At 41.6% G+C, this 20222-nt stretch overlaps 1 protein-coding gene across 3 annotated transcripts in view; it reads left to right on the top strand.

Moving 5' to 3' along the window:
• The window catches only part of hsf1 (heat shock transcription factor 1), a 39283-nt gene that overhangs the window by 13364 nt on the left and 5697 nt on the right, over positions 1–20222 (top strand). For 2 of the 3 annotated variants that reach the window (XM_041883531.2, XM_041883530.2), the window contains exons 5-11: positions 4393–4468; positions 10361–10422; positions 10528–10636; positions 11543–11679; positions 12102–12326; positions 15185–15259; positions 15978–16083. In XM_041883531.2, coding sequence (XP_041739465.1) covers positions 4393–4468; positions 10361–10422; positions 10528–10636; positions 11543–11679; positions 12102–12326; positions 15185–15259; positions 15978–16083 — 790 coding nt within the window. The remainder of the gene's footprint in view (positions 1–4392; positions 4469–10360; positions 10423–10527; positions 10637–11542; positions 11680–12101; positions 12327–15184; positions 15260–15977; positions 16084–20222) is intronic. The other variant, XM_041883532.2, reaches the window with a different exon arrangement.

Below are 20222 nucleotides of genomic sequence, written 5' to 3'. Positions count from 1 at the left end.
CAGAACTGAAAAAGCGTGTGTGAGCAAGGAGGCCTACAAACCTGACTTAAAAGCAATTTAAAGACAATGCTACCAAATACTAATTGAGTGTATGTAAACTTCTGACCCACTGGGAATGTGATGAATGAAATAAAAGCTGAAATAAACCATTCTCTCTACTATTATTATGACATTTCACATTCTTAAAATAAAGTGGTGATCCTAACTGACCTAAGACAGGGAATTTCTACTAGGATTAAATGTCAGGAATTGTGAAAAACTGAGTTTAAATGTATTTGGCTAAGGTGTATGTAAACTTCCGACTTCAACTGTACATGTTGATTGATTTAGATTTTTCAGGTCTAGAATACAGGTGTGAGATCTTAATTTGACCAGTTTTGTCGCTGGAGTAAAATAATCCTGCAGCAGGAGGAATTGGTTAAACATAAATACACAAATAATTAATTTCTAACGGGAAATTAGTTTTGATAGGTTACATTAGGCTATGGTTTAGGTGAAGCCTACGGGATATACTTATGTGTCGTAGTGGAGACCAATATATCTATCTTGTGTTATTAAAGAGTAGGAAGCATTCGTTTTTACTCACCAAAGTAACAACACTGTGTGGTCAAAGACTTAGTAACTTAGTTGTAGTCACGATCTGGTTACCTATAACTACAAACATAGTGTTTTTACATACAGTGAGGGAAAAATGTATTTGATCCCCTGCTGATTTTGTACGTTTGCCCACTGACAAAGACATGATCAGTCTATAATTTTAATGGTAGGTTTATTTGAACAGTGAGAGACAGAATAACAACAAATAAATCCAGAAAAACGCATGTCAAAAATGTTATAAATTGATTTGCATTTTAATGAGGGAAATAAGTATTTGACCCCTCTGCAAAACATGACTTAGTACTTGGTGGCAAAACCCTTGTTGGCAATCAGAGGTCAGACATTTCTTGTAGTTAGCCATCAGGTTTGCACACATCTCAGGAGGGATTTTGTTCCACTCCTCTTTGTAGATCTTCTCCAAGTCATTTAAGGTTTTGAGCCTGATGTTTGGCAACTCGAACCTTCAGCTCCCTCCACAGTTTTCTATGGGATTAAGGTCTGGAGACTGGCTAGGCCACTCCAGGACCTTAATGTGCCTCTTCTTGAGCCACTCCTTTGTTGCCTTGGCCGTGTGTTTTGGGTCATTGTCATGCTGGAATACCCATCCACGACCCATTTTCAATGCCCTGGCTGAGGGAAGGAGGTTCTCACCCAAGATTTGACAGTACATGACCCCGTCCATCGTCCCTTTGATGCAGTGAAGTTGTCCTGTCCCCTTAGCAGAAAAACCCCCCCAAAGCATAATGTTTCCATCTCCATGTTTGACGGTGGGTATGGTGTTCTTGTGGTCATAGGCAGCATTCCTCCTCCTCCAAACACGGCGAGTTGAGTTGATGCCAAAGAGCTCGATTTTGGGCTCATCTGACCAAAACACTTTCACCCAGTTCTCCTCTGAATCATTCAGATGTCCATTGGTAAACTTCAGACGGGCCTGTATATGTGCTTTCTTAAGCTGGGGGACCTTGCGGGCGCTGCAGGATTTCAGTCCTTCACGGCATAGTGTGTTACCAATTGTTTTCTTGGTGACTATGGTCCCAGCTGCCTTGAGATCATTGACAAGATCCTCCCGTGTAGTTCTGGGCTGATTCCTCACCGTTCTCATGATCATTGCAACTCCACGAGGTGAGATCTTGCATGGAGCCCCAGGCCGAGGGAGATTTACCGTTATTTTCTGTTTCTTCCATTTGCGAATAATCGCACCAACTGTTGTCACCTTCTCACCAAGCTGCTTGGCGATGGTCTTGTAGCCCATTCCAGCCTTGTGTAGGTCTACAATCTTGTCCCTGACATCCTTGTAGAGCTCTTTGGTCTTGGCCATGGTGGAGAGTTTGGAATCTGATTGATTGATTGCTTCTGTGGACAGGTGTCTTTTATACAGGTAACAAACTGAGATTAAGAGCACTCCCTTTAAGAGTGTGCTCCTAATCTCAGCTCGTTACCTGTATAAAAGACACCTGGGAGCCAGAAATCTTTCTGATTGAGAGGGGGTCAAATACTTATTTCCCTCATTAAAATGCAAATCAATTTATAACATTTTGGACATGCGTTTTTCTGGATTTATTTGTTGTTATTCTGTCTCTCACTGTTCAAATAAACCTACCATTAAAATTATAGACTGATCATTTCTTTGTCAGTGGGCAAACGTACAAAATCAGCAGGGGATCAAATACTTATTTCCCTGTATTTACTAACTTATTTCCGGATATCTTCGGAACGACCCACAATGCACTATTTCTCAACGTCATATGGCGAACTGGTGCTACCTAGCTAGTTCCAGCTGGCTAACGTTAGCTACTAGCCATGCTAGCATGTAATTGCATTCCAAACCAAGTGTTGGTGCTGGTGAGCTACTATATACATTCACAAAGAAGAAACCATACTGATTAATGCTAAAAACTTGTTGGTTGAAGCGAGCAGATTGGCTAAGAGAACTGCATATACCGGTAACATTATTTGATAACTGGTTAGCTGGCGTTATGTATTTCCAAAACTGTGGTTTACTTTAATGTAGCTGTAACCTAGGTGTTGATAGCAACTGGCTGACTCACGCAGTGCTAACGTAAAGTTAGCAGGCTAGTTGGCTAGCAACCTTGCAATCTGATTTTTAACAATCAATTCATAAAGTATTTGCTTGTAAATTAGCTGAAAATGTAATTTAAACCAGTACTGATGAGTGCATTTGATTCAGTTTAATTTGAAGTTATACATTTTAAATTATTTCTGTTGGAGTTGACATTGGAGGGAATGGCTTGCCGGTTCCTCCATATTACGTCACACCAAGTAAATGTTTTTTCCGGCATTCTTCGTAATTCTGATCAGTTTTATGTAATAACTAGAAAAATAGACAAGTTAGGTGTAACTTTGCATTGGGACTTTTGATGCTTAATCTAATACAAATCCACATATTACATGTGGTTACGTTTATGCTACCTACCCTTTCATCTATATAAAACGACAGTTGTTGATGTATGGCAGCAATTTAGATACATTTTTGAATGTAGTAGGACATTTATTCTGTCTGGTGCTTTAACGTTTGATCGAGAGAGGAGAACTGCGGGTTTTCAGTGAATTTATGTAAATCACAAGGCCCATTTGAATTTCCTGTGGCAGAGTGATCAAATTATGATAGTTTAATTTGCACTTTTTGAGAGTCACCTAAATCAAGACATAAGTCTAAAATGCTAATCAAACCCTGAAATATATACATTTATATTCTGTTTATTTTGGCAGCACCATTTCACCAGGTCATTCCTGGTACATTTCAATGTACTTCGAAGCTAAAGGTGATTCTGAAATCTTCATCTTGTGATGGAGCCAGAATAATAAATCTGACATAATTCATCAAGGTGTTGTCTAGCCTGGTTCCAGAACTGTTTGCTCTGTCTTATCAACTCCAGTGGGACAGAGACCATAGGAGATTGCAGGACAGCACAAACATATCTGGGACCAGGTTTTGTCAGAGTCCAGGGCATGTAATTTAATGTAAGCCATGTGTATGGACAATGGATGAATCAGGCCCATGAGCACACCCACAAAGCATCTTTACCGTAGTCTGGGGAGCCAGGCTTTAAGAGCCAGGTGGAGGGGCAGGGTCTTTATAGACTGCACTAAAAAAGCTGAATAAACACAGCGCGCTAAGATCTTTCAATAGCCATTAACTTAGCAAAATAAACGGCCTCAAGTATTCCTCAAATCTTTACCAGTACAGTAAAAAATATGCTGTGCCTCGTTAGGCGTGCCACAGTATGGGGGGCTCTTAAAGATGAGGGTCTAAGCCCTTGCCCTCCTGCCCTTCCCCCATCTTGGCTACATGTACTGTGGAGTTTTAGGTCAGTTAGGGATGATGTACTGTTCTGAGATTGATTAGTCATTCTTTGATTTATTTCAAACATGCGTTGCATCTGGTTATTAGGCTATTCAAATGATGTATGAAACAACATCACAATGTCAAGGACTGAGGTCATTGTAGCAAGCGTCCATGACATTACCCAAAGAGGATGTCATGGGTTTGGGAATGGAAGGCAAATGATTAGTTGGCCTACTTGGGCATCAGTTGTATATGTGGTCCTTTGTGACTCAGTTGGTAGAGCATGACGCTTGCAACGCCAGGGTTCGATTCCCATGGGGGACTAGTACGAAAAAAGTATGAAAATGTATGCACTCACTACTGTAAGTCGCTCTGGATAAGAGCGTCTGCTAAATGACTAAAATGTAAAATATATTAGCTATTTGTGGCATTCAATTTAAAATAATGATTAACTGATCTGTAAATGAGTATCCCCTTTGTCTTTCCAGTGAGAATGAAGCTCTGTGGAGGGAGGTGGCCAGCCTCAGACAGAAACACGCCCAGCAACAGAAAGTCGTCAACAAGGTAAAAGACAGTCACGGTACCTGCCACTGCTCTGACCGCGCAGAACATGTGGTTGGCTCTTCTATGCTATGGAAACATAGTAATTCATGTGATAACACGTGGACCTTTGTAGCTCAGTTGGTAAAGCATGGCGCTTGTAACGCTAGGGTAGTGGGTTCGATTCCACCCATACTTAAAATGTATGCACGCATGACTGCAAGTCGCTTTGGATAAAAGTGTCTGCTAAATGGCATATATACTCAGCAAAAAAAGAAACGTCCTCTCACTGTCAACTGCGTTTATTTTCAGCAAACTTAACATGTGTAAATATTTGTATGAACATAACAATATTCAACAACTGAGACATAAACTGAACAAGTTCCACAGACCTGTGACTAACAGAAATTGAATAATGTGTCCCTGAACAAAGGGGGGTTCAAAATCAAAAGTAACAGTCAGTATCTGGTGTGGCCACCAGCTGCATTAAGTACTGCAGTGCATCTCCTCCTCATGGACTGCACCAGATTTGCCAGTCCTTGCTGTGAAATGTTACCCCACTCTTCCACCAAGGATGTACCGATCCTGTGCAGGTGTTGTTACATTTGGTCTGCCACTGCAAGGACGGTCAGCTGTCCGTCCTGTCTCCCTTTAGCGCTGTGTTAGGCTTCTCACAGTATGGACATTGCAATTTATTGCCCTGGCCACATCTACAGTCCTTATGCCTCCTTGCAGCATGCCTAAGGCACGTTCACGCAGATGAGCAGGGACCCTGGACATCTGTCTTTTGGTGTTTTTCAGAGTCAGTAGAAAGGCCTATATAGTGTCCTAACTTTTCATAACTGTGACCTTAATTGCCTGCCGTCTGTAAGCTGTTAGTGTCTTAACGACCGTTCCACAGGTGCATGTTCATTAATTGCTTATGGTTCATTGAACAAGCATGGGAAACAGTGTTTAAACGCTTTACAATGAAGATTTGTGAAGTTATTTGGATTTTTACAAATTATCTTTGAAAGACAGGGTCCTGAAAAAGGGACGTTTCTTTTTTTTTGCTTAGTTTATATATTAAAACACTTGGAATGTGTCCTAGACTTTTTTGTATGTCATCGTCAATGATTTAGAATGTGTGTACTGCAGGGATTTTTCTGCCATTGAAATCCTTAGGCGGGCCACCTAAGCATTTATTTCCTTTTTATTTTTATATTTTATAAACGATACAAAACATACACATACAAACGATAACATCATAGAAACATCAACTACATCACACCTGCCCAGACCCACTAGCACACCCCCCAAACATCTCCAGCGCCAGCATCACTTTCCGCCACATGGCCTGAAACTGCACAATTTTTTTTGCTCCGTAGCCTACGCACTTTCAATATTGAAATAATAAATCATTCGATTTTTCCATTGTGTTAATGATGGCGGATTGATTGATTTCCACGTTTTTAGTATACGTTTTTTCAAGGTGAGTGATAAGAAGAGAATCGTTCAACCCATCGGGTATCTCACTACACCCCCATATGCCATGTCTTGAAATATGCAGACAGACGGATTAAAAGTACGTTTACATTGTAATACTTTTGACAGCCAACTTTCTAGCTCCGTCCCACAACTTCCGCACATTATAGCATTCCCAGAGAGCATGGATTATTGAGTCAAATAAGATTCCCTCAAGGTTGCTCTGATGTCCAAAACATTTCTAATCGAAATGTTGTGATATGTAACTTTTATGTTGCATGTATATGAAACAATCAACATTGGTCAGTCCAACATTACTTTTGAATTCTGACATGGAAATAAATGTATTTCCTCTTACCAAGTCATTTACAGTTTCTATGCCTTTACAGTGGCTTGCGAAAGTATTCACCACTTTTGGCTTTTTTCCTATTTTGTTGCCTTACAACCTGGAATTAAAATGGATTTTTGGGGGGGTTGTATCATTTGATTTACACAGCATGCCTACCACTTTGAAGATGCAATTTCTTTTTTTTGTTGTTAAACGAACAAGAAATAAGACAAAAAAAACAAGAACTTGAGCATGCATAACTATTCACCCCCCCCCCCACCTTTTTCAGCAATTACAGCTGCAAGTCTTTCGGGGTATGTCTCTATAAGCTTGGCACATCTAGCCACTGTGATTTTTGCCCATTCTTTAAGGCAGAACTGCTCCAGCTCCTTCAAGTTGGATGGGTTCTGCTGGTGTACAGCAATCTTTAAGTCATAGCACAGATTCTCAATTGTAAAAATCTCTGGGCTTTGACTAGGCCATTCCAAGACATTTAAATGTTTCCCCTTAAACCACTCAAGTGTTGCTTTAGCAGTATGATTAGGGTCATTGTCCTGCTGGAAGGTGAACCTCCGTCCCAGTCTCAAATCTCTGGAAGACTGAAACAGGTTTCCCTCAAGAATTTCCCTGTATTTAGCACCATCCATCATTCCTTCAATTCTGACCAGTTTCCCAGTCCCTGCTGATGATAAACATCCCCACAGCATGATGCTGCCACCACCATGCTTCACTGTGGGGATGGTGTTCTCGGAGTGATGAGAGGTGTTGGGTTTGCACCAGACAGAGTTTTCCTTGATGGCCAAAAAGCTCAATTTTAGTCTCATCTGACCAGAGTACCTTCTTCCATATGTTTGGGGAGTCTCCCACATGCCTTTTGGCGAACACCAAACGTGTTTGCTTATTTTTTTCTTTAAGCAATGGTTTTTTTCTGGCCCCTCTTCTGTAAAGCCCAGCTCTGTGGAGTGTACGGCTTAAAGTGGTTCTATGGACAGATACTCCAATCTCCGCTGTGGAGCTTTGCAGCTCCTTCAGGGTTATCTTTGGTATCTTTGTTGCCTCTGATTAATGCCCTCCTTGCCTTGGCTGTGAGTTTTGGTGGGCGGTCCTCTCTTGGCAGGTTTGTTGTGGTGCCATATTATTTCAATTTTTTTATAATGGATTTAATGGTGCTCCGTGGGATGTACAAAGTTTCGGATATTTTTTTATAACCCAACCCTGATCTGTACTTCTCCACAACTTTGTCCCTGACCTGTTTGGAGAGCTCCTTGGTCTTCATGGTGCCACTTGCTTGGTGGTGCACCTTGCTTAGTGGTGTTGCAAACTCTGGGGCCTTTCAGAACAAGTGTATATATATTGAGATCATGTGACACTTAGATTGCACACAGGTGGATTTTATTTAACTAACTAATTATGTGACTTCTGAAGGTAATTGGTTGCACCAGATATTATTTAGGGGCATCATAGCAAAGGGGGTGAATACATATGCACGCACCACCTTTCGTTATTTATTTTTTTAATTTCAGGTTCACCAATTTGGACTATTTTGTTTATGTCCATTACATGAAATCCAAATAAAAATTGATTAAAAAAATTACAGGTTGTAATTCAACAAAATAGGAAAAACGCCACGGGTGATGAATACTTTTGTAAGGCACTGTAGTTTTCCATGTAGAACAATTTATTGCTGAATTCTGAAAAGCTATCCAAGGATTGTTCCATAAGGTTGTGTTTTTAGTAAGTGATATTGGTTCTTGTAGAATACATTTCATTTTCGTCTATATTGTTATAGGTGTTTTAACTATGAAGTTGTTAATGTTCTTAGCTTTATCCTTTGAAAATAGACATGTAACAATATTATTGGGATGAGCATCCGCATCTTCAATATGTACCCATTGTTCCTCTTTAGTGCGTTTAACTACATGTCGCAAGTAAAAGCCTTGGGTAGCGAGTTGATACAATTCCAAATCTGCTAAAACCACCGTCAGACTCAGGAAGTCTTTCCTTTTATTCTATAAATTTTATTTGACCATATAAAGTCTGTTATAACCTCCAAACAGTGAAGAATAAATATATATATATATATACACACTACCATTCAAGAGTTTGGACACACCTACTCATTCAAGGGTTTTTCTTTATTTTTACTATTTTCTACATTGTAGAATAATAGTGAAGACATCAAAACTATGAAATAACACATATGTAGTAACCAAAAAAGTGTTAAACAAATCAGAATATATTTTATATTTGAGATTCTTCAGATAGCCCTATTTATGGCAAGAACAGCTCAAATAAGCAAAGAGAAATGACTGTCCATTACTTTAAGACATGAAGGTCAGTCAATACTGAACATTTCAAGAACTTTGAAAGTTTCTTCAAGTGCAGTCTCAAAAACCTTCAAGCGAAATGACGAAACTGGCTCTCATGAGGACCGCCACAGAAATGGAAGACCAAGAGTTACCTCTGCTGCAGAGGATAAGTTCATTAGAGTTACCAGCCTCAGAAATTGCAGCCCAAATAAATGCTTCACAGAGTTCAAGTCACAGACACATCTCAACATCAACTGTTCAGAGGGAATCAGGCCTTCATGGTCGAATTGCTGCAAAGAAACCACTACTAAAGGACACCAATAAGACGAGACCTGCTTGGGCCATGAAACACGAGCAATTGACGTTAGACCTTTGGTCTGGAGTCCAAATTCCCACCGTAAAGCATGGAGGAGGAGGTGTTATGATGTGGGGGGCTTTGCTGGTGACACTGTCTGTGATTTATTTAGAATTCAAGGCACACTTAATCAGCATGACTACCACAGCATTTTGCAGCAATACGCCATCCCATCTGGTTTGCTCTTAGTGGGACTATCATTTGTTTTTCAACAGGACAATGACCCAACACACCTCCAGGCTGTGTAAGGGCTATTTTACCAAGAAGCAGAGTGATGGAGTGCTGCATCAGATGACCTGGCCTCCGCAATCCCCTGACCTCAACCAAATTCAGATGTTTTGGGATGAGTCAGACCGCAGAGTGAAGGAAAAGCAGCCAACAAGTGCTAAGCATATGTGGGAACTCCTTCAAGACTGTTGGAAAAGAAGGCACACCTGTTAATTGAAATGCATTCCAGATGACTACCTCATGAAGCTGGTTGAGAGAATGCCAAGAGTGGCAAAGCTGTCGTCAAGGCAAAGGGTGGCTATTTGAAGAATCTCAAAGAGTGATTGAGTTTAACACTTTTTTGGTTACTACATGATTCCATATGTGTTATTTCATAGTTTTGATGTCTTCACTATTATTCTACGATAAGAAACTCTGGAATGAGTAGGTGTGTCCAAACTTTTACTGGTACTGTATATGTATATAAAGTATGTAGAAATTATAATGGAGCTATATATTTTTTGATAATATCATCTTTGAGAACATACAATCACCAAAATAAAAGCTAGACTGTCAAGGAGAATTTGGAATTTTTTAAACAATGAATTTGAAATTATGTTTGAGCAAAAGACCACAGCATTAGCCATGGCAAAATGCATAGAATTGCAGGAAATTCGCTTTAAAACTACAAAGATTTCTCTCAGCCTCATGGAGAAATTTGTAGAATTGCAGGAAGTTGGCTTAAAAATGGCAAAAACTTCTCTAAACCTCCAAGATGGGGGGTCCGAAAAAAATTGCCCCACCTTTTTGATCCAGAAAAAACCCTGTGATGACATTGCATTGGTGTCTGGGTGTATATGTATCATTTTAATTGTCTAATAAATCAGCCAATCATCTCCTGCTAACTTGAGCTGGGACGATAAACCGAACATTGACACAGACCATACCAACCATTTATCGAGGACATTTAACTGATATCGATAATAAGTAGCTAGAGAAATGTATACTACAGAAATTTGAATTTTTTAATTAAATAAGTCTGATAATATGGGCTATTGCTAACGGTTCAATTGATAGTTAAAGCATTCAAAGTATTAGTAGATGTACGGCAATATGCAAAGGTAGGCTAACGGTGCACATTAATGTTATACATTTATAGTTCTATTTATTGTTATCGTGGTAATTCAGTCAATTTATGTTGAAATTTGCCAATATTGTCCTGCTATACTGCTAACTGTGTCTGTCTCCCACAGCTCATCCAGTTCCTAGTGACCCTGGTGCAGTCCAACAGAGTCCTGGGGATGAAGAGAAAGATGCAAGTATTTTGGATAGCTACCACACATTCAATCAAATAGTGAACCAGTAAAGGGTTGTGTGTGTTTGACTCGTCTTCTGTCTCCTCTCTATGGAACTACTAAAGTCCCCTGATGCTGAATGACAGCAGCTCCGCCCACTCCTTGCCCAAGTTCAGCAGGCAGTACTCTCTGGAACACCTTCAGGCCTCGCTGCAGGGCTCGCCTGCTATCTCTGTGAGTTCAGCATCACCGGGAACCTAGCCAAGCTTGGCACCTCCCTGTGGTAGAAGTGGAACTCAGGCTGAGTGAATTCACAGTTGATGTTGATGCTTACAGCTGTACTTTACAATTGAGTTATGATATGGAGAACTTGATTTGTAAGGCATGTTTTGATGTAGGCTAGTGAGGTAAGTGCACAGAAATGTGACATTCTCCAGAAAAGACTTCATCAATATTATCACAGATGGCTAATTCATATCTCAGACATGAGGACACTTTTTAAGTTTATTGGTCTCTTAACCAGACAGAGGTTAGCTAGTATATTCAGAGGTGTGGTCGCTGGAGCGCCACTAAGAAAGGTGTAATGTTATTGAGCCTGTGTTACGCAACTGATCTTGTTAGAGGGCCTCCCGAGTGGTGCAGCGGTCTAAGGCACTGCATCGCAGTGCTAGAGGCGTATCTACAGACCCGTGTTCGATCCCAGGCCATGACCGGGAGACTCATGAGGCGGCGCACAATTGGCCCAGCGTCGTACGGGTTAGGGGAGGGTTTGGCCGGCCAGGATGTCCTTGTCCCATCGCGCTCTAGCGACTCCTTGTGGCGGCTGGGGGCCTCCACGCTGACTTCGGTCACCAGCTGTACGGTGTTTCCTCCAACACATTGGTGCTGCTGGCTTCCGGGTTAAGCAAGCAGTGTGTCAAGAAGCAGTGCGGCTTGGCAGGGTCGTGTTTCGGAGGACGCATGGCTCTCGACCTTCGCCTCTCCCGTATGGGAGTTGCAGCGATGGGACAAGACTGTAACTACCAATGTGATATCACGAAATTGGGGAGAAAAAAGGGGTAAAAGTACAAACAAAAAAATGATCTTGTTAGGATGTCAGGGCAGCTTTAGTATGCATGTGAATGTGTGTCATCTTCCCAGGCCTCGGGCGCACCATTCACCAGTACCGGTCTCTTCACGGCGGAGCCGTCTCTTAACAACGGCCCCATAATCTCTGACGTCACCGACCTGGCACAGGCCAGCCCTGTGGAGGTCACCAATGAGTGGATAGAGGAAAGGTTAGGTTTCAACTGTTAAATGTGTTTTGTTTTTTTATTTAAAAAATCTACTTTTCTTTCCTGACCACATGACCTGACCAAGAAATCCTCTAGCAACTAAGGCATCATCAACTAGATTTTCTCTTGAGCGGATGGTCAGGGGGCAGAAACATAATTACAATTAATTTGAAGACTGTAAATTGACAGCAAGAAGAAGTCATATCTCTCTATTTTCCGTGGGAATACTTTGGAACCGATTTCCAAAATTAAAATCACTTTGAGCTGATTTGGTCAAAAAATCACCCGCGGGTCGGCAGTTGAGGAACCCTCAACTAAGGTTTTTCCTAGGCAAGTCAGGTGGTCAGGATTCAGGAACAACTCCTGACCCCATACCAACTATCCATGAATTAACAAAATGACCCCATTTCTCTTCCTGTCTTCAGCACGAGCCCATTGGTTCACATAAAGGAGGAGCCGTCCAGTCCTGTGTTGGAGGAGGTGTGTCTGGCCGAGGCTGTAATCGGGGGGGCAGGAGTCCAGGTAGACACGCCCCTGTCCCCCATCACCTTCATCAACTCCATCCTGCAGGAGAGCAATGAGCCTAACGCGCCCCCCGCCCCAGCGACCCCTACGGAGCAGAAGTGTCTCAGCCTCGCCTGTCTAGACAAGTGAGTGATCCCCAGATGACGTCCCGCTGCCAGTCTGTCCCTCAGACCCTCCCACCTAGCACAGGTCAACAGATATGAGCCTAATTCTCCCCTTCTACACTCAAGTGTTCATTTGTTCACGTCTCCTTAAAGGATTCCTTGTAAATCTAAGTGGCTATAACACACCGCGGCGACAGCAAGCGATATGAAGGCCACCCACTGCTTTTCACTGTTCATCATCACAGTGTTTCCATAGCTTAAGATCCACTTGCATCACACAAGCCTTTCATTGCGTTGATAATCAGTCGTCCTATGTCAGTGGATGTCTGCAGCTAGCCTATTGCCCTATGCTTCTCCCCATACTCCACCATCTCTGTGTGTATCACATCACATTGCATCAAGAGGATGTGCTAGTGATTTCAAAGCAGCTCATCCACTGATGTACAGTTTAGACAGCCGTTAGCGCTTTATGCTAGTTTAATACGCACCATCATTCAACAGGCTCTACATAAACAACCCACTGGCCTGTCTCTAGTTTTGCTAAGTATACACTTCAAAGGCTAATTATTTTAAACCAAACATGGATTCGTTGGCGTTTTAGACATAGTTCTGTTGATTTGTTGCATTTTATCTTGGCTTTTTAGTTTTAGGATCCTGGCTGTTGCTACTAACTGTACATAAAAAGTTACTTGCCATTTAATCAAACTAATGCATACTGTAAATCTTAATCTACTGTACTTCAGATGCATAGATTTATTGAAATAGATTTATGGGCTTGCAATACATCAGACAGAGAAATGCAGTTTTCAATTTTTTTTTACATATTTTTATTTTTTCCTTTCTTGATGTTGTCTCAGTCATTGACTTCTGTGTCACTGTTGAGATTAGTTAAATGTATTTATTTTCTAGAAATCTTACTCTGATAGAATATATGGAACCTAGACTGTACGTTACATACAGTGCCTTCAGAAAGTATTCACACCCCTTTACTTTTTCCATATTTTGTTGTGTTACAAAGGGGGATTAAAATTGATTTAATTGTCAACGATCTACACAAAATACTCTTGTCAAAGTGGAAGAAAAAATTCAAACATTTATTGAAGATTAATGAAAAATAAAACACTAATATAGCTTGATTAGAAAAGTATACACCCCCCTGAGAAAAAACATGTTAGAATCACCTTTGGCAGCGATTTAAAGCTGTGAGTATTTTTAGGTAAGTCTTTAAGAGCTTTCCACACCTGGATTGTACAATATTTGCCCATTATTATTTTTTGAATTCTTCAAGCACTGTCAAATTGGTTGTTGATCATTGCTAGAAAGCTATTTTTAAGTCTTGCCATAGATTTTAAGGCAATTTTTGTCAGAACTGTAACTAGGCCACTCGGGAACATTCAATGTTGTCTTGTTAAGTAACTCCTGTGTATATTTGGCCTTGTGTTTTAGGTTGTCGTGCAGAAAAGTGAACTTGTCTCCCAGTGTCTGTTGGAAATCAGACTGAACCAGGTTTTCCTCTAGGATGTTGCCTGTGCTTAGCTGTATTCCATTTCTTTTTATCCAAAAAAAAACTCCATAATCCTTGCCGATGACAAGCATACCCATAGCATGATGCAGGTACCAGAATGCTTGAAAATATGAAGAGTGGTACTCAGTGATGTGTTGGGTTTTTCACAAACATAACGCTTTGTATTCAGGACATAAAGTTCATTTCTTTGCCACATTATTTGCAGTATTACTTAAGTGCCTTGTTGCAAACAGGATGCATGTTTTGGAATATTTGTATTCTGTACAGGCTTCCTTCTTTTCACTCTGTCATTTAGGTTAGTATTGTGGCGTAACTACAATGTTGTTGATCCATTTCTCATCACAACCATCAAACTCTAGATGTTTTAAAATCACCATTGGCCTCATGGTGAAATCCCTGAGCAGTTTCCTTCCTCTCCGTCAACTAAATTAGGAAGGACGCCGGTATCTTTGTAGTGACTGGGTGTATTGATACACCTACCAAAGCCTAATTAAGAACTTCACCATGCTCAAAGGGATATTCAGTGTGTTTACACATCTACCAATCAGTGCCCTTCTTTGCGAGGCTTTGAAAAAAAACTCCCTGGTCTTTTTGGTTGAATCTGTGTTTGAAATGAACTGCTCGATTGAGGGACCTTACAGTGTGGGGTACAGAGATGAGGTAGTCATTCAAAAATCATCTTAACCACTATGATTGAACACATAATGAGTCCATGCAACATATTGTGTGATTTCTTAAGCACATTTTTACTCCTGAACTTATTTAGGCTTGCCATAACAAAGGGGTTGAATACTTTTCAGCTTTTCATTTTTTAATTAATTTTGTAAACGTTCTACAAACAAAATTCCACTTTGACATTATGGGGTATTTTGTGAAGATCAGTGACACAAAATCTAAATGTAATCAATTTTAAATTCAGGCTGTAACAACAACATTTTGAAAAAGTAAAGGAGTGTAAATACTTTCTGAATGCACTGTATGTTGTGGCTTAATTCCTTTTTAAACCAGCAGCCAGTCAACGTCCCTCTTCCTGTGGTCCCGATGCCCCTTATCAGAGATCTGTATATAATGACGAGATGCTCATGTCTCCGCCCTAACAATGGGAGTCGTCGTCAAACCTAGGTCCAAAATAAGCCCATAGAAACACATTGAGCTTATTTTGGACAGATTTTGGCAAGAGTGGAAACCTCTTGCTTCGCCTCTTCCTCTCTGCCCTTATTCTTATTTTCAGCCAATGAGAAGCAGAGTAGCCCATGTGATCCCCATCCCTGGGCTGTAATCGACCTATGGGGTGCAGTGTGTAGTAGTGCTCTGATCTCCTCTCTCTCCAGCTGTTGTGCTTCTATCTTTTCAGTTCTACACAGATGTCAGAGGTCTCTCGCCTCTTCCCCAGCCCCTCCTCATCTCTACACCTCAGACCTCACCCAGGGTTAGCATTTCAGTTGGCCCACAAACCCTGTTGTGTTGTCCTCCCCCAGAACTCTTGATTGACGCTGCTGCCTGTACCTGACATTGCCACCAGCAACAAGCCCAGAAAACTAACTGTCAAGCCCGTGTGTAATCAGAGAAATGAACAAAGTGATTTGTGTGTCTATATTGAGTAAATATATTAGATCAGTCATTATTGCGTATAATTTACCCTATCCGTGGATGTGACAACCTGTACTCTTGGTCTACAAAAGGATAGTGCTTCTCAGTATTTGATAGTTCTCAGTATTTGGCACCAACTGAGAGCATCATTGTTGATTATTGATAATGTTTTGAACACACACAGGCTTGAAAAAACAGCTGATTCTGCATGTTTTGTCCAAATGTTTATCTAACTGCATACCCCTCAACCCTGAAGGCTACCCTCCATTTAGGTCAAAGGTCAATCATTCTGTGAGTGGGTTTTAATGTGGCAGGCCCAGTGAACTGTAGGCGAAAGGCAGACTATTCCAGGTTCTGGGGATTAGGCTCACAACTCGGTGATTGTGTGGCCCACTCTGCGCTGTTCCAATAGCTTCTGTTGCTCATATCAAATGAGTTGTGTTGGGTGATTTTACTACCATTCGTTTTAAACGGCTCATTTGCTTTAATGCGTGTGTTTAGTCAGGCAGATCTTCAGAGACGTATAAATATTAACCATGTTTTGTTTTTTGGTGTAGGAGTGAGCTGAGTGACCATTTGGACAGCATCGACAATGGCCTGGAAAACCTCCAGACTATCCTAAACGCGCAGTCCATCAATTTCGAGTCCTCACCCCTCTTTGAAGTAAGTTGTGCCTTATTCATAGCCTGATCCCAGATCTATTTGTGACAGATTGACTTCAGGCTATGTTTTTCTGTCCCAACAACCAGCATTTGCTGTGTGGGACACTGACTGGTCAAATAAGAATGTGCAGTGAGGTTTGTCACTGCATTTCTAGGTGACAGGGTGTGTTTTAAAGGGACTGTGGCTTTGTTTTTTGTGAGGTGACCGTGACTACACAGATGGAAAAATGAAACTAAAAAAAGTTTATGGTTTGTGTACACTGGTTTTACAAAACATTAGGATGTTTCTCTGACATAGACTGACCAGGTGAATCCAGGTGAAAGCTGTGATCTCTTATTGATGTCACTTGTTAAATCCACTTCAATCAGTGTAGATGAAGGGGAGGAGACAGGTTAAAGAAGGATTTTTAAGCCTTGAGACAATTGAGATATGGATTGTGTATGTGTACCATTCAGATGGTGAATGGGCAAGACAATAGATGTACAGTTGAAGTCGGAAGTTTACATACACCTTAGCCAAATACACAGCCCCCAGCTGTGCCCTGGATACCATATGTGAATTGATTGCCCCCCCATTTATCCTCAGAGTTCGTACTGCTTGGTGACCTAAATTGGGATATGCTTAACACCCCGGCCATCCTACAATCCAAACTAGATGCCCTCAATCTCACACAAATTTTCAACGAACCTACCAGGTACAACCCTAAATCCATAAACATGGGTACCCTCATAGATATCATCCTGACTAACTTACCCTCTAAATACACCTCCGCTGTCTTCAACCAGGATCTCAGCGATCACTGCCTTATTGCCTGCGTCCGTAACGGGTCCGCGGTCAAACGACCACCCCTCATCACTGTCAAACGCTCCCTAAAACACTTTAGCGAGCAGGCCTTCCTAATTGACCTGGCCCAGGTATCCTGGATGGATATAGATCTCATTCCGTCAGTAGAGGATGCCTGGTTGTTCTTTAAAAGTAATTTCCTCTCAATCTTAAATAAACATGCCCTATTCAAAAAATACAGAACTAAGAACAGATATAGTCCCTGGTTCTCCTCAGACTTGACTGCCCTTGACCAGCACAAAAACATCCTGTGGCGTACTGCATTAGCATCAAATAGCTCCCGCGATATGCAACTTTTCAGGGAAGTCAGGAACCAATATACACAATCAGTTAGGAAAGCAAAGGCTAGCTTTTTCAAACAGAAATGTGCATCCTGTAGCACTAACTCCAAAAAGTTTTGGGACACTGTAAAGTCCATGGAGAATAAGAGCACCTACTCCCAGCTGCCCACTGCACTGAGGCTAGGAAACACTATCACCACCGATAAATCTACAATAATCGAGAATTTCAACAAGCATTTTGCTACGGCTGGCCATGCTTTCCACCTGGATACCACTACCCCGGCCACCAGCTCTGCACCCCCCCGCTTCTCCTTCACACAAATTCAGACAGCTGATGTTCTGAAAGAGCTGAAAAATCTGGACCCCTACAAATCATCTGGGCTAGACAATCTGGACCCTTTCTTTCTAAAACTAGCTGCCGAAATTGTCGCAACCCCTATTACTCGCCTGTTCAACCTCTCTTTCGTAACGTCTGAGATCCCCAGAGATTGGAAAGCTGCCGCGGTCATCCCCCTCTTCAAAGGGGGTGACACTCTAGATCCAAACTGTTACAGACCTATATCCATCCTGCCCTGCCTTTCGAAAGTTTTTGAAAGCCAAGTTAACAAACAGATCACCGACCATTTCGAATCCCACCGTACCTTCTCCGCTATGCAATCCGGTTTCCGAGCTGGTCATGCGTGCACCTCAGCCATGCTCAAGGTCCTAAACGATATTATAACCGCGACCGATAATAGACAGTACTGTGAAGCCCTCTTCATCGACCTGGCCAAGGCTTTCGACTCTGTCAACCACCGCATTCTTATTGGCAGACTAAATAGCCTTGGTTTCTCAAATGACTGCCTCGCCTGGTTCACCAACTACTTCTCAGATAGAGTTCAATGTGTCAAATCGGAGGGCCTGTTGTCTGGACCTATGGCCAGATGGGGGTGCCACAGGGTTCAATTTTTGGGCCGACTCTTTTCTCCGTGTATATCAATGATGTCGCTCTTGCTGCTGGTGACTCTCAGATCCACCTCTACGCAGACGACACCATTTTGTATACATCTGGCCCTTCATTAGACACTGTGTTAACAAACCTCCAAACGAGCTTCAATGCCATACAACACTCTTTCAGTAGCCTCCAACTGCTCTTAAACACTAGTAAAACTAAATGCATGCTCTTCAACCGCCCACCCGACTAGAATCACTACTCTCGACGAGTCTGACCTAGAGTATGTGGACAGCTACAAATACCTAGGTGTCTGGTTAGACCGTAAACTCTCCTTCCAAACTCATATTAAGCATCTCCAATCCAAAGTTAAATCTAGAATCGGCTTCCTATTTCGCAACAAAGCCTAATTCACTCATGCTGCCAAACATGCCCTCGTAAAACTGACTATCCTACAGATCCTTGACTTCGGCGATGTCATTTACAAAATAGCCTCCAACACTACTCAGCAAATTGGATGTAGTCTATCACAGTGCCATCTGTTTTGTCACCAAAGCCCCATATACTACCCACCACTGTGACCTGTACGCTCTTGTTGGCTGGTCCTCACTACATATTCGTATTCGTCGCCAAACCCGCTGGCTCCAGGCCATCTATAAATCACTGCTAGGCAAATCCCTGCCTTATCTTAGCTCATTGGTCACCATAGCAACACCCACCCGTAGTATGCGCTCCAGCAGGTATATCTCACTGGTCATCCCCAAAGCCAACACCTCCTTTGGCCGCCATTCCTTCCAGTTCTCTGCTGCCAATGACTGGAACGAATTGCAAAAATCTCTGAAGCTGGAGACTCTTATCTCCCTCACTAACTTTAAGCATCAGTTGTCAGAGCACCTTACCGATCACTGCACCTGTACACAGCCCATCTGAAATTAGCCCACCCAACTACCTCATCCCCATATTGTTATTTATTTTGCTCATTTTCACCCCAGTATCTCTATTTGCACATCTCTTGCACATCTATCATTCCAGTGTTAATACTACTTGTAATTATTTTGCACTATAGCCTATTTATTGCCTTACCTCCATAACTTGCTACAGTTGCACACTCTGTATATATATTTTCTGTTGTATTTTTGACTTTATGTTTTGTTTTACCCCATATGTAACTCTGTGTTGTTGTTTTTATCACACTGCTTTGCTTTATCTTGGCCAGGTCGCAGTTGTAAATGAGAACTTGTTCTCAACTGGCTTACCTGGTTAAATAAAGGTGAAATAAAGTAAAATAAATACAATTTAAACTCAGTTTTTCACAATTCCTGACATTTAATCCTAGTAAAAATTCCCTGTCTTAGGGTCAGTTAGGATCACCACTTTATTTTAAGAATGTGAAATGTCAGAATAATAGTAGAGAGAATGGTTTATTTCAGCTTTTATTTCTTTCATCACATTCCCAGTTGGTCAGAAGTTTACATACACTAAATTAGTATTTGGTAGTATTGCCTTTAAATTGATTAACTTGGGTCAACTTGGGTAGCCTTCCACAAGCTTCCCTCAATAAGTTGGGTGAATTTTGGCCCATTCCTCCTGACAGAGCTGGTGTAACTGAGTCAGGTATGTAGGCCTCCTTGCTCGCACACGCTTTTTCAGTTCTGCCCACAAATGCTCTATAGGATTGAGGTCAGGGCTTTGTGATGGCCACTCCAATACCTTGACTTTGTTGTCCTTAAACCATTTTGCCACAACTTTGGAAGTATGCTTGGGGTCATTGTCCATTTGGATGACCCATTTGCGACCAAGCTTTAACTTCCTGACTGATGTCTTGAGATGTTGCTTCAATATATCCACATAATTTTCCCTCCTCATGATGCCATCTATTTTGTGAAGTGCACCAGTCCCTCCTGCAGCAAAGCACCCCCACAGCATGATGCTGCCACCCCCATTCTTCACGGTTGGGATGGTGTTCTTCGGCTTGCAAGCAACCCCCTTTTTCCTCCAAACACAACAATGGTCATTATGGCCAAACAGTTCTATTTTTGTTTCATCAGACCAGAGGACATTTCTCCAAAAAGTACTATATTTGT

This window comes from Coregonus clupeaformis, chromosome 8 (genome assembly GCF_020615455.1).
Source record: "Coregonus clupeaformis isolate EN_2021a chromosome 8, ASM2061545v1, whole genome shotgun sequence".
NCBI lineage: Eukaryota > Metazoa > Chordata > Actinopteri > Salmoniformes > Salmonidae > Coregonus > Coregonus clupeaformis.
Note: the sequence above shows the minus strand (reverse complement) of the source record. Positions and strands in the feature narration are given on the sequence as shown.